At 41.2% G+C, this 15,950-nt stretch overlaps 1 protein-coding gene across 1 annotated transcript in view; it reads left to right on the plus strand.

Annotated features, from left to right (window-relative positions):
* magi1b (membrane associated guanylate kinase, WW and PDZ domain containing 1b) overlaps positions 1-15,950 on the plus strand; it is a 134,027-nt gene that overhangs the window by 68,958 nt on the left and 49,119 nt on the right. The window contains 1 exon segment of the mRNA XM_087179770.1: positions 12,811-12,930. Coding sequence (XP_087035896.1) covers positions 12,811-12,930 — 120 coding nt within the window.

Consider the following 15,950-nt stretch of genomic DNA (forward strand, 5'->3'; position numbering starts at 1 on the left):
TTACACCAAAAAAAAAAAAAAAAAAAGAAGCACTGGCAGGCCAGCTATGGGCAAGATGGTGGATGGATCTGTTTTGGTTTTGGAATCTGACGGCAGTCTGCTAGCCCTCCCCTTGTGTTTGTGTGTGTGCATGTGCATGCTGCAGCGTGTGTCTTGAAAATTATCCACGAGGACATGCCTCAGAATCTTCTTGGAAAATGTGGACTAGCTGGCTAGCTTGACATGAGAGCATGTTTATTGTGGAGATTTAGAGAAATGCTTCTGTAATAGCTTCTGCACAACAGTTGGGTCTATGAATGTTGCCAGATTTTCAGAGCAGGGCCATTATCCACGTTGCTTCTCTATGATCATCCCTCAGCTACAGCACATATAATATACTGATATGGCCACTTATTTCAAGGCAGATGCTACAGTGAACCCAACATAATCAACAAACTGTGGTCAGTCTGAAAAACCACGTCTGACAGATTTCACCAGATATGGCTATTTACTTAATTGGTGTTACCTCCATTAGTGTCACAAACCATAAATACCTTGCAGAGTAGAAGTGTTTATGCATGATTTACTGAGAAAATATGGCACATTGTGGTTCTGCACAGTTCTGTGGCATGCTCTCAGTGAAGGAAATCTAGTAGATGACACATGTGCAATGAGTTTGACTTGAAAGTGAAATGACTGGACTCTGAAAGACATACAGCAGGCTAATTCAATCCACTACTGGGCCTGCCTTTAATGTAACACAGTCATCACATTTCATTTCAAAGCAGCATGATTCAGTGCACGGGTCAGTTTCTTTTGCAGTTGAGTACAGGCAAGACTAAGGGAAAGCATTTGATTGCTATATATTGAGGCACCTATCTCTATTAGAGAGGAAGCCAGAGCTGCATATCACACTGGCTCACTGCTTCACCTCTTTGCTTCACTCTCTCACGTGAGACGTGCACAGACTATGGAGAGGTGTACACATCATACCTCAGGCTTAGGCTAAAGCAGAATACACCAGACTGTATCCTGACTATCCTGACTTAACTTAGGCATTTGTATCAAATCTATAGATTTGTTTTATACCACATTGCCACCATTTCATGTTTAAGATGATTTAGTTTACACATCAAAGTCTGTCTACAGGTGTTGGGGAGTACAACTGAAGTTGTATAAAGCCTTTTGTGGCCTCAGAGGGAGCTGTGTGAAGTCAATTGAGTCAGTGTCTGCTGGTGCTGAAAACTACAAGTTTGAAAAAGTGAGCTTACCAAACCTCTGTAGCCCGTCCCTCATCTCTGCTTGAGGCTAGCGACTTGAGGCTGCGTTAGCTGCAACTAACATAAAACAAACAAATAGGTGGAATAAAAAAGACGTCATCTCTGGTTGTGCTGGATCGATTTTGCCCCCCTTTTTTTTTTTTTTTACTGTCCATCATGAGTCTGACAGTGTTTTAGTAGTGCAGTATTAAATTGGTGTACACTTTGATGGCACATTCATGACGATCGCATTCATTAATATTCTCAGTAGCATATATTCAGTGTTATTCCCGCCCTAAAGATTTGTCTCCTGTTTCACTGCATGTAGAATAATAGAGAATATTTATGATCCTTCACATGTGGTTTGTGGGATCACTGGTCACAGTAGTTATTTAGTGTACTTTTGTATTACATGACATCATCAACATCAGAGCGGGAAAATGGAGTTTGGGCTTTTGGCAGGACTCAGTCAGCGGCTTGAGAAAAACCACAGTTGTCCTCCAGTCAAACCCAAAAGCAGGAAGAGTTTTGCACGGCCACACAGGCAGTTATCACATGTGCCAAATGTACTGGAGACAGAGAAAACACAAATGAGCAGATCAGAGGATGGGTGGAGGAGTCTGGGGTATTAAGTTTCTTAATATTCTTTGTATGAAAGGAAGAATAGATGAATAGTGGCTTAAAGATTAAAGGAGGGGAGTTGCTAGAGTTATAGATTTGAAGCGCTGGAACAAATGAGAGGAGCAGTAAAAGAGGGAATAAACAAAACATGAGCAGAAAGGAAAGAATGAAGTGGAGGAGTCAGAGAAGCAGAAAGGAGCGATGGAGGGGAGGGCAGCAGAGGGAATGTATACCACAAGGCTCCTGTGCTATCCACCGGGTCACGCTCATGAAAATTGTAATCAGGCTTTGCAGATAACAGCTTCTTCTCTAACCTAGCACATACAACAATGTTTTGTGAGGGATGCATGTGTCTTATTCATTTTAGAAAAAAAATGATTTCCCCAAAACACGGTGAGTGTGTGAGTGCTGCCATTGTTTCCATGTCAGTCGCAAACTACTTAAAATGCACTCTTTCAAATAACTCCTGTCCTGAATGACCTGAATGCCAGAACACAAGCCGAATAAGAATAGCTGGGCCTATTAATAGAACAATTATGATAATGAATCATTGCCAAACACATTTATGATGGCCTACTTTTCACTCATGGCACTGATCAGTTCGCCACGAGCAATACGTAGAAACGCATCATCTTTTTTTCTTTTTTTCTTCCGTGTTTTGTTTTTTGTGTTATTTTCATTCCTGCATTTTGAATTGCCCATGAAATGAACCCACAAAGCTCTGAATTATAGGTGTTTTCCACCTTACCGTGCATGTCGTTTCTCTGAACCCTCTGACTTTTGAAGACAAGTTGTATCTAGGTCATACTGAAGTCTGTGTATCTGTCGGTGTAGTGTGGGCCCACTCTAAAGGCTTGGAAACATAGGTCGTGATGGAAAAAATGAGTGTGTTGATCATTTGGTGTTTTTGTCTAGAGTCAAATCATTTGATGTTTGAGGTTTGAAATGACCAGAATACACATTATCTTACTTTGTCAACTTATGTAAACAAACAGTGCGTTCGGCACATCCTAAATGTCACAGTGTTTGGGTAGGTGTGTTTTCTTTAGATCCTGACTGACTTGTTTGGTCAGGTCACTTTCCTCGTTCAGTGTATGCTAAGTATATCAAAGTTTAACTGACAAAAGTATTTAATCTTCGGTATTTCATGATGATTCACAGTTATTTTAAATGGCTCCTTTTAGGATTTTGGGATGACATGTAACCTTTCATAAACATTACTGTACTGGATGCAGGCTCCTGCAAAACCTCCCGATTCAGTGCACAGAAATACCCGCGGTGTGCTCGCTGTTGCTAAATACTGTATAACCATACAGCGTGACATCCAGGGTAGATGTGCATTAACCCTAGTTTTCTAACTGGTGCTGTTATGTCATCAGTGTGAGAAGTGTGAGTGTGACTTTTGGAAAGAAGATGAACATCGATTACTGTTAGTTTCATCAACAAGATCTTACGTAAATCAAACCGTACCTCTCACACTCATCTCACCATTCTCGCCATTCTCTTTGATATTATCAGCCCCTCATCCAACCTGCACAGGCAAATCTCAACATCCGTCTGTCTGCTCTTTTGTTTTTTTTTTTATGGATATTGACAAGAAGACTGAAAGTCTTGGGTGGCCTGGGGTCACAGTGAGATCCTCCTCCAAGTTTGTCCAGCAAATACAAAAAGTCAACGAATGTGTTATTGTTTTCACCACACAGTGCGCCGGTACCTATTACTCAACTTAATGTTTTTGTCACCTCAGAGAGAGAAGGAAGACAAACAATTTGGACAGTTTAAATCAAGATGTCTTTTAATTTGTACCAGTAAATATACTATATACTGGTAATTTGGTTGCTACAGCTTGCTGTTGTGGAACCAGTTTTCACAGTTTGAACAGTGGATATTTGGACACATTCACCTGGATCTCTTTTTCATTTGGTAGCACCAGCATATAAGTCATGTTCACTCTTTTTTCTCTGAGGCTTTGTGGGTGTTTTGGAGTCCGCAAAAGGAGAAGAAAACCTGGCACCAATATGAAAGAGGTGTTTAAGTCTGGGTCACTTGCATCTTTTAAACGCAAGGGAACGGTGAGATTTAAGCAAGATGAAGCCACGCTCCTGCCAAATGCCATAACACACGACCAAACCGGAGCTAATGAAGATGTCAAACAAAACCCCTCCTCGGCAATCAGCCCTGAATCCAAAGTCGTCCAAGGAGTCAAGCCCAACATTGTCCTTGTGGAGGGAATTAAATGTAGGTCACAGCTGAAATGCGAGGCCAGGCCTGGGGGATATGTGGGCCTGGGGTGCTCTATTGCTCTGGGGGGACGCAAGCGTAGGAAATAAACAGATTTTTCACACACTGTTATTTTTAGAAGCTAGGTTGTGGCTGCATGCATGCCTGTACAGCCTCCTTTTCACATTTGTCATGTGTGTTTGATGCCATTGTGTTAAAAAAAAAAAAAAAAAAAGGTGTCTAATTTTAATTCCATGTGTTTTCTTCTGTCGTTCTAACTGAGCTGTTTTTCTCTCCATTGCCAGGCAGGCATTTCTGTCCCATCCTCCTACATGGTCTAGCACGGCTGAACTGATCAGAATTTACTTCTCAGTTTTTCATGGTGTTGTGGAAGATGTTTCAATGAAGTGAATAATGTATTCATTTTGGTCCTTCTTATACTGTCATTGTACTGAGATCTAATCATAGTGTCATCCTCTGCCTTCACAAATGTCAGCAACCTTAGTCTGAGTCTACCACGACATTAGAAGGGCAAATGCTCCCTTGAAATAGTCAGTCATCAATTAAATATAGATGAGGTGCTTGGATTTGTCTGCCAGTGAGTGTTAGTTGTGCTTGAAGAGGTGAAGATCTTCCATATATTAAGTACATTAGAATGATCCATTTTGTTGTACAGCATTTGTCTGTTTCAGGTTTTGCATGAGTGAATGGTTTGTTCATTGTGAGACATCCAAACACTTTTATCTCTAATTTATTCCCATAAAGGTAGAGTAAGAGGCCCCTGACTGTTCGACACTAGCGGAGGAGACGACCTGTGAATACAATATACAGTCAAAGAAAGAAATGAGTGTGTGTTCTTTTAGGTAACGTCTGAGATGGACACTTTCTAGAAGAGCTAGTTATAGATAATATTTATATATATCTATATATTTTTTTTTTTTTACATATATTTGTTATTAGTAGTCATCTTGTTAAGTAACAACCTGGAAGCAGGTATGTGTTGTTAATGCTTGCAAGTGGCATTCAATATTGCAACACAAATGAAAATATGTTGCCCTTGAATCAAGATATGAACCATGTACGCAGTTCAGTCAGTTCAGTGGAGATGATGAGAAGATGTCAGAAAGGAGACGATCTGATATTGATCCTCTGTAAACAGACTGACGGTGTAGACAAACTGGGCAGGCCAAGGTCACAGCGAGGGTTGTAACCAGTTGCTGTCATGTATTGATTGTGGTTTGAAAGACATTATGGTGTAACTGGATGCTCTCTAAGCCCAATCCTGAAGTATTGTGTGGACTGGCAGTACCGAGGCCACGGTGAACGATAGAAATTGTAAAAAAAAAAAAAAAAAAAATAGCCACATGTTTAAAAAAAAAAAAAAATTGAATTTAACATTTGAATTAAGTAGACTCTGACCGGTATACATACTATCCATTTATTATGTTTAAGAGTCCATTAATCAATTTTTGATGACTCCTCGAAGAATATAATCTGCTTCATAAGTAGTTAAGGCTAAAGTGTTAGCAAACAGTTTAGGGCCGCAACTAATGATTCATTTCATTACCAATGAATCCAGCTATTATTTTATTCATTACTTGTTCTATAAAATCAGAAAATAGTGAATAATACCTGTTTATAATTGCAGTTTCAACCAGTTTCTGAATAAAAAGGATGATCAAAATAGTCTTAAACATCCTAAAGACGCCAATATTAGCATCCCATCCGAATCTTTTACTCAATACTCAACTCGCTCTGGTTTAATCCACCTCATCCTGAAAAAAAATATGTCTCTTCTTGAGCTTTCAGGATATTTGACTCTCTTCAGTAATGACTGGTTTACTTTGGCTCTCTGCTGTTTCACATTGGACAGGTTGTGTGCACAGAAAGTGGAGGAGGAAACCATGCAGTCTAAATACTGACCCAGTAAACAAAACAATGAGCTGTGAGGAGCTCCAGGGCTGTGTGTTGATTTTCATTGGGATCATGAGTTCTGGCAGCACAATTCACAACACAGGAAGGTATCTGTTTGAATGTTGATAATATCACTGAATGGAGCTTGGAGTTTGTGCAAATATATATTGATGTCAGTCATATAAAGCAACATGATGCTTCGGTCTCATGGATAGATAGATAGGGTTCCAAGTGGCTAATGACAAATTCTTCAAATATAATGCTTTGTGAAATAAGTTACAGAAAGAATTCAGTCACAGTCAGTGTTTACTTTTGCTCTTCAGCAGCAGGCTTCACAGAGAGAGATTCAGATAAACAGGGCTGACAACAATGTTTTAGCCTTTTTTTTTAAAGTCAAGAATACACATTTTTCTCCACTGTACAAGAAGATGTCATGGGAAATAGTTTGTTTCAGGGGCGACGCTGAGGAGTTAAAGGAATTAGAGTTTTGTTCTAAGTGTTATTTCTGCATCTTTTAATGTCTGTTTGTTTGTTTGTTGAGGTCTGTGCACAGTTATGGCATTAATGCATGTTGCCACTAGCTAAAAACAAATTTTTGATATGCCCTCACTTTGCAGGTCATTTACACACAAAAGATACACAATACTAATACAGATAATACTTAAACACACACCACAGCACACCTATGAATTTTTTGGCTGGATGCACTGCGATGAAGATGCCTCTGTTTCAGTAACAAAGCAACCACCACAAAAGAACTTTTTTTTTTCACTTTCGCTGCCATATTGTGGCTTCAAACGAGGACACAAATGGAGCCGAAATAATGAGAACAGAAGCGGTGAAATCAAATATTTCTTTGTGTACATTTCTGTTTAAACCGTCAGCCTCTCTGTTTTTGCTGATTGCATCACTGTCTCCATTTAGTCACACAAACCTTAAGTATTTCTCTCCCAGTGATACTGGCTGGAACAGATTAGATCTGCATAAGAAAAATGAGGATGCATCAGTGTGGAACGAGGCCATGGTGCACAGAGAGATATTTAAAAAGCCATAGGACAGTTCAAAACAACATATATCCACCCAAGTAAAACAACAAGGGTTTTGATTTGGGGGGGTGGGCTCCTACCTGATGGTAGAGTAATGGATAAATAGTGGAAAGCTTTGTAGATGCTGAATTTCCTGAATGGAGAGAAGAGAGGTGCGAGTGATATTTTCTGTTGTCTTCTTTTCTTTATGTGCTGGAGTGACTTGAGGACTTGAGCCCCCCCCCCCCTTACTTGATACTGAGGAAATGACTCGGTACATTTTATATGGTGTTGAATGTTGACAGGATTTTGGTTGGAGGAGTTTTGCCTCAGTTGCTGCAGGAAGTGGAGCAGCTGAGCTTTTTTTAGCCAGGGAGGATGCTTTGTAAGACCTTCAGTACGGTTCACACTCAGATAATTGATATTCCTTACTCATTCAACAGTAGAGGGGCAGCCATCCAATAGGGTGTGGTCAGGATTAGCCTTGTTGAAGTCCATTGTCATCTTTTTTTTGTTTTAATAACCTTGAGAGAAAAGTCCCTGCCCGTATTCCACTGCTGATGAAGCCAGTCGCAGCATAAATAGTGATGGGCTCTGCTCAGTTTGAGAGAACTGGAGGTGTTGTTGCTGAACCTGACTACACTGTGGATTTTCAAGCTAAAGTTAAAAGTCTTATTGGACTGTTGAGACCTATCTGGGAAAGCTTCCAGGCAATGATAGTATTAAAAGATGAGCTTAAGTCACCGAGTAACATCCTGGTGTCCTTTGTTGTTCAGATGTTTCAAGATGGTGTCAAAGATTAAGTGTTGTTCATGGACCAGTCAGATTACTGCCATGATAATTTCTCTAAATATGGCAATTTTAGCCTGAAAGGAGTATAACTGAAAGCAGCATGTTTTGATGTTTGATAGGCCTTCAAACTAAACTTCCTGGTTGATTTTTATTTATTTTTTTACATGTAGCCTTTAGCAAAACACCCACAACAATGTAGTGTCTTGAGTTGCTTTGCCATAGAGCTATGGTCAGTGTGAAAGTGGCATTAGGTATCTGTTTCGGATGTGTTAATGCTTAAATGTCTCTGTTTCGGAACAAAGAACGAGGAACATTTAGAGAACAAAGAAAGGGCAGTAACAGCTGCTTAATGGTGAATTTGAACAATAAACAATATCAGGACAGCTACACTCACAGACAATAGGGAGAAACAGTGGTAACATGGTCTGCATGGTCCTTTTGTGGTATGGCCTTAATGTGGTTGTTGTTATTGCAGCTCTAACTACACTGAGGCTACTCAAGGCTGAGTAAGTGTAGATACACAGCAGAGGTGTTGAACTCTTAAGTTGCTCTCCTCATTGCAGGGGTCTAATCTGGACACTGTTGGTGGTTCACAGCACAGACAGGACAGTGCTCCCACTGTAATGAAACTGTGTATGTGTTGGTGTAGCAGAGGAGATGTGTGCATAAAGCCCCATTAAGTGATTACCCTTTGCCTACAGCTCCTATTTAGCCCCAGACCATGCCATTAGGTGGCCATGCACCTCCTCCCCATTGTCACGAAACAAGTGTGTGTGTGTGTGTGTGTGTGTGTGTGTGTGTGTGTGTGTGTGTGTGTGTGTGTGTGTGTGTGTTTGCGCATATGTATGTGTGTGAGCTGGCTGATAGGAGGGTGGAACAGCTGCTGATTGTAACAAGGTGTTTCCTACCCGACCCTTTTGTACCATTAGAGGCAGTTACACGTGTATGTGCATGCCAAACACACACACACACACACACACACACACACACACACAGACACACAGACACACACACACAGAGGAGTCATAACACTCCTGCGTGAGTGTTGGCATCTGAGTCAACCCCACTGCTGGACCGCCCAAGGGAAAAGGTGGCTTAGCACTGCGCCTTGTGTCTGTGTGTGAAGGGACAGATGAGAGGATCGATGGAGAGAGAGGGCGACAGGACCAAAGGTTATGTCAAACTCTATCTGCTCTAAATTTTCGGCTGCTGACTCACAGCATTTCAAATCTTGAGTGGTCAAATATTCCAAATTAGTATGCTATAAACATGGCCGTTTCATGAAATGTTATCTTTAGTTCAGCAGCAGAGTTATGCACTCTGTCTGTTGCCCCTCTGTGCAGACTCAAATAATATTGCTAGTTAACATTTGCAACTACACTGACAGTAAACATAAGCTTTGAATATTTTACAGTGGACACAATAACTGAGACGCCTGCACATTATATTGTGGTCTAATTTAAAATAAAGCCCTCCAACAAATACTGCCTTTAATGTTCAGTTCTTGTTGAAGTTTTGCTGCTTTTAGTAAGATATTGTCAATAATTTCATGAAGGGACTGCTGGGAAATGTTGTGTAACTCTCTATGATTGTGAGACGGCTGATTTGCCTGTAACTGCTCCCAAGGCCTTGATCTCAAGTTAGCCACTTTGTGACTGACAAGTCATTGAAGCTCAGTGTGTTGAAGTCTTCGACTTTGTTTTCAGTTTGGTCAGACTTTTAATCATAATGTAGTCCGTCCTCAGAAAACAGAGGCAAACTTGAGGGAAACTCTGGGATAATGTGACGTAAAGGGAAGTGACCTTAATTATGAATCAGGCTGTGTTCTGTGTCGTTCAGGAATAGTTTACTGTGGTTGACTATCATCCAAAAATGTCGGTTGTTGATGGTTTCCAAGCCACACCATTACAAACACAATTCATTCAGTAATAAGTCTGTATTGAATAAGCATCACTGTCGGAAGCCCCGCCCTGCAAGAAATCTGTGTAAACTAACTTATTGAAAAGAAGCCAGTGTCAGGATCATTGCACACCATGTAAATGGTGTTTGTATTCTCTCTCTCTTTCACGTCTTTCTGCTTCTTTTTTTTCTCCCACTCTCATTTTTCTTCTTCATGCATCATTTATGGACCAGGCCTTTGAGCCACACCTAGGTGCTACCTCATATTTCTGTCGTGGAATTGAAGAGGGAGTTGTGAAGCCAAACGTGACAGTGTAGAGGACTGTGTCATCACCGGAGGACAAACTTCCTCTTGTGGCTTCCCCACATCTCTCTCTATTTCCGAGCCTTCCTGGGTTGTCCCTAGCAACAGCTGAAACCCGGTGGCATGATGCATGAAAACGGAGAAATCACTATCATTTTTCTTTCCTGTCTCCATGTTTTTTTTTTTGTTTGTTTTTCTTTTTTTTAACACACAGTCTTGGATCATTTATTGTTGCGTGTTATACAGTTAGAAGCTACAGTACATTTACTGTTTTTGTTGGCATGCATGCATGTGTTTTGATGCAGCGGCAGCGGCTCCAAGCTCCCAGTGCCACAGTACGCCTGCCAATATCTCAAAGCTCGCTTCTGTGATCATCTTCTTGAAATGCTAATGATGATTTTTTTTTTTTTTTTTAACAACGCCGACCCACCCATCTCAGCTGGTGAAGATGTTGAAGCCATTAAGCCACGAGTCAGCCAGCGCTAGACGAACACCCTCGCAGCAAATCTCCAAGGCTTCATTGTACATGCCAGTAGCTGGATTATGCTAACCCTTTGCCTTGGTAGTCTCACTCCCTCTCTATCTTCGTCTGCGTTTAAGAGGTCAACATCCGGAAGAGTTGTCATCTGGCTCATCCAATCCCAACTCTAGGCCAGAGTCTCTGTGTCCAGCTCTCAACCCGTCTCTCCTCCTCACTCTATTTCACAGCCTGGTCAATGGCCCTTTTGTGGGGAGGGGGTATTGAATTAATTAGGCCTATAGCGATGACAGTGTCTTACTTTTGGGTCTAAACCAAGCCTCTGCTTTTCTATCCCTTTTGAAACACTGGTCACAATTCCACTTCCTATTTGGTTTTCTAAGAGCAGCAGTGTCTAAATGGAGCTGAATCAATGGGCACTTTTGTGTAGAAAGTGAACTGACAGTCGGCTGAACGCTCGGGCTCGGCTGAGTACTCTCCAAGGTTGACATTCTGTAAAAGATTTGGTGCCTGGGAATGAGCGAACTGATGCAGTTTGTTTGGTAGACTTCAGAAGGCATTTGACTTGAATCAATTTCCTCTTGATGCACAAGTGTTTGGAAGTTTGTGGGGACTAAATAATGAATTTCTAGTGATGCAAAAGAAGATTTCCCACCTCTGTTTGTCTCTGTACAGTAATCTATAATAGGTTTGGACCGATATTTGATGATATTAAATATCTGAATATTTGCTTATTTGCTTGCACATGTTAAAGAAAACTTTGACCCGCTGTTTGGTGGCAGCAGTGGTTATTATAACTTCACGCTACATCAACACAAGTACATTTTAGTTTTAAAACTTTTCTCTTTTGCTATGTTTACACTTCGCGTCCACATCGAGACTTTTGGAAATGCTGATGACCCCATTTTAGTTTGAAACTCCACGGTTGCATTGTAGTCCGTTCTGGCAGAAACTGAGACCTTCGGAAACGATGACATAGACACTCACGGTCACTCCCTGATTGGTTCATTTGCTGTTGCTGTTCCTCGTTTGTAGTATTTTCTGTAACTACTTTACTACAGAGTAGACTGTCTTCTTCCTGTTTACACTGACACGTGCCTGCCAGGTGGACGTGAATGGTCATGTGATATGCGTTTTCAGGTGTGTTAGTATGGACGGAGATCATTTCTGATACAGAAATAAAACGGTCATCTGGACATTTTCAAACGCTGTTTTAAAATGAAATTTGTGGATGTAGCAACATGCACATCTCCCTGCATGTAATGTATGCTTGCTTTAGTGAGGATCCTCACATCTGTGATTTATCACCAGTGTCACTGAACGTGGCTGCAGTGCGAGCCTCTCCCCATATCTCTGCACATCTATTTTTACCAGCTTATTGCTTACCAACTGACTGGAGATAGGACAGATAAATAGATACAAAGAAGGAAGGCAAGGGATGGAAGCCAAGAAGAAGGGAAAGCCGTCTGTTGTCACTGAACAGATGTGTGTCAGCACAAGCAAGATGAGAAAGATATTCTGCAGTGGAACTGTCTAGATGCTTAAAACTGAACCATTTCTTAAGCCACTGACAGAATACTTTTCTTTTTGTAGTGGGATACAATAAAAACAGCAGGGAGGGAGACACCTAGCAAGAGAGCATAACCATTGCCAGACAACAGGGGAAATGTGTGAAAATGTGAGTTGGTAAGGCAAAGACTAAATCACTGAAGAGAGCAAAGACAGCAGAGTGAAGAAAAGTTAAAAGAAAAAAAAAAGATCAGTTTGCAGTGTTGTCATCTCACCATTGTCTCTGCTGCAAAGCTGTTTACCACTGATGCCAACTGTCAACAGCCATTAACGACAAGTGCTCCAGTCTCACCGGCTACATGCCAAACAACACACATTCACATTCACACACACAACACACATTCATCACCCCCCCACCCCCCCCACCCCCCATCACACACATATGGCAGGATCCCACTGAAGTGCTACTACGATACCTCACGCTCTACCCCAGTGTGAGGGACGATCACAGCAAACAATGGATCATCTCCCTACCAGCGTCGCCCTATCCGTGTGGAGTGATAAACGTTCTGAGATGCTCTTGCTACCACGTTATTTTTTATCTACCAGTATTAGATGTTATTTAGCATTGTAAATAGATCCCCTGTCTTATTTATCTTAAACCCTGGAAAAATTGTCAAATATATAATGTTACGAAGAAAAATGGCTGTAAACCAGTTTTAAGATGGTGTATCTTATCACTTAAAAAAATGAAGGTAGTACAAGGAGCGGAATGAGTTTGCTAATTTCTACCTTGTCTTTGATGTCCAGGTACAACCCGTGCCCCACGTGAAGGAGAAGTCAGTGGCGTGGACTACAACTTCCTTTCAGTGGAGGACTTCCTGGAATTGGAGAAGAGTGGAACCCTGTTGGAGATAGGAACATATGAAGGTAAAGTGAAAAATCACCTATTAAGTTGGGTGTATTGTGGGTAACTTCTACAGATAAAAACCGGGGGGGGGGGGGGGGGGGTAAGTATAGCTCCTTTAAAAACATAGACACGAAGTGATTTACAAGAGGAAATTTAAAAAAAATAAGGATGGACAATAGAGCTCAAATTAAAAACAGATTAGAGATTATACAACGTTGGGGAGGAAATATAAGAGCAAGGGTGCTACACACACGCATACACACGCATAAACACAGACGCAGAAAGAGTGAGCTGCTAGCCGCCATGCAGACTGGTAAAATGGATCATGCTCTTGTAAGTGTTGAGGCCTCTGTTGGAGACGCTTCGATCCGTGATTGTGTGTTTTTCAAAACTTATTTCAAGGCTGCAGCTCACTCTTACAGGCCCAAGCGCAGTGTAGCTTTAACAGCACCTTTGCTGAGCAGGTGACAGGTCTGTTTACAGTGTTTTTGCTCTGAAAGACATTACAGCAGGAAAAGGGGCGAAAATGAATGTACTCAACCAGGTTTTGTGTTTACATCAATGCCGATCAGAGCCGATTATAAAGACACATCTTCTGCAGAGTCATTTGACCTGAGTGTGAATACAGATTGAACACTTTTCCATTGCAGACAAAAGCCTGATGTTAGCAGGTTTTTTGACCAGTGGAAAAGAGGCTTAAGTGAACTCAAATTGTCAAATGGCATTTTACCTGAGGCAGGACAGTTGGGTAACCAAGCCCCTCTGTACCTCCAGCCAGCGCTTGAACTTGCCCACCCACGGCACACTGTCAGCAATCAGGCATGTCGTGTCCCTCTCCAGGCCAATCAGCCTGTTCCTGTACAGGTGCATCTGCAGGCACAACAGGAGGTAACCAAAACCCCCGCTCTAACTTCAGCAGGCACCCAACACGCACCCAACACACGCCCACCACACTCAGTGCTTCATTTTTTGCATCGACATTCATCAGTCATGCAGAACAAAATTTATTGCACTCATCTCTCAGCAGATGATCCCCTCGATACATGAGAAGACATGTTGTAGGTTTCCTCAATGGCAAAAAAATGTCTAGTTCTCCTGCTCTTTGTGCTATTGCTTTTGCCCTCATCATCAATGTAGGTCAGATCGCCCAGTGCAACATGTTTACCTCCTTTCTTAGGGGGTTGTTGAAAGTAGCTCTCTAACATATTGGAAACACTAGTTGAAGTAGTCAAGAAGAGATGAAGAACGGCACAAAGAAAATTTGCTTGAAAGCTGAAAATGCTGATGAGACAATCGTTGGATTTTTCTTTCATGAAAAAATTGATGTTGTGGACGTCGGACATATTGAGGGACCGGGGAATCGTGTGTAGCCTCTGTTAGTGTCTGGTTGATATATTTTGTATGGGTCACACTGACACACATACACACATATACTGATTAGTTTAATTGTTCGTCTTCTGATCCAGTCAGCAAAGAGGTTTTTTGTTTATCTTCAAATGTAAATCAGCTCCTGACTCTTGCTAAGACAGTCCCCAGCTCTAGAAAACCAAACCAACAAGTTCATGTCAGTGATCCTGTCATGAACTATGTGTCACATACAGTACACAACACTTCCACTTCGCTGATGAACTGAACTCATTAGTGACACACTGGAACGACTGTAAACAACAACAACACTCCCTATAGCTCCTCCATTCATTCCGATAATGTTTAATTAAGTGTCTGCTCTGTCCACTCGGCTCGTTCAATGTTCCATTATAATGGATTTCCCTCTGATGGCCAGGAGATGCAAACAAAGCCAATGGACTTCTGACCAGCAACTAGCTTACTCACTTCCACTGATGACAGTATGCAGGAAATCAGGAGGCAAAGCTAAAGGCTTCTGCTTGCTTCAAACAAGCTCATTTTTTCCCGACAACATCAGGCTGCCAAGTTCCTGACAGCTGAACTTGAAGATGGGGTCAGAAGCTAGTGTAGTAAAGAGGGGTGGGATGATCTGTCTGCAAATCACAGGGAAGCTGAAACCAAAGTACCAAAGCAGGCAAAATCCCAGTTGTATTTGCCACTTTATTAGATCAGTCAAATGTGCTCACCTCACAATTCAAATATTTTGTCCGGCACCCAAAGGCACAGACTATCAACCCGTCTTCAGTAGTAAAATGATGTTATGTTTGGTCCATGAATACAATGATATGATTGTTTGTTGGCTTTAAAATGTTGGCACTTTAGGTCCGTGATAAACATTTCAACTGGTTTTGACATTAAAAGAATATTTTGAAAACTGCTCGTTTCCAATTGAAATCTTTAGGTACTTTGCCAATTTATCCTTCAATTGTAGTATTGCCACTTGGAGGAAAACATTGTTTTTCCATTGCCTTTATATTTTGGATGCTTATGGCATTCGGTCTCATTAAGATGTTGGCTTTATATTCTATTTCTCTGATGGTACAGTCTCTTCAGGTTTGCCTCATCTTACTTTGGATGAAAATGAAAAAAAATCAGCATGTTTTTTTTTTTTCTCCCCCCTTTGAAATTGTGAGCTTGGAGAATAATTTGGCAGCTTCAGACAATTTTATGAACTAATGGGATGGAAACTGCTACTGCCCTTGTTTACCTAAATGCAAAGATTTTGTGGTGTATGGAGCCCAGTGTATCGACTTTGACTCGCAAAATCACAAAATAGATAACTTAATTGAATTATAGTCGTGGGAAGTGATGTGAAACGTCATTGGGATAAGACATCCATTAGTTTTTGATAAGTTAAAACAAAGTGGTCAAACTGGTTGTAAACTTTATTTGGAAAAAAAAACTAGTTTACTGAAGAGATTCACACTTTCCCAGAAACAAATCCAGCCTTTCTATTTGCATACAAAGGCTATGACTACACCCCCTCCATCACACACACACACACACACACACACACACACACACACACACACACACACACACACACACACACACACATAACCCTTTTGACCCCTCCTCTCTTGTCCTCCTGCTAAAATGCCCTTCTTTTCTATGTCTTTTTTTTTTTTTTAAT

The sequence above is a fragment of the Seriola lalandi genome, unplaced genomic scaffold (genome assembly GCF_002814215.2).
Source record: "Seriola lalandi dorsalis isolate HSWRI2012SDOR001 ecotype SW California unplaced genomic scaffold, Sedor1 jcf7180002054864, whole genome shotgun sequence".
NCBI classification, from domain to species: Eukaryota; Metazoa; Chordata; class Actinopteri; order Carangiformes; family Carangidae; genus Seriola; species Seriola lalandi.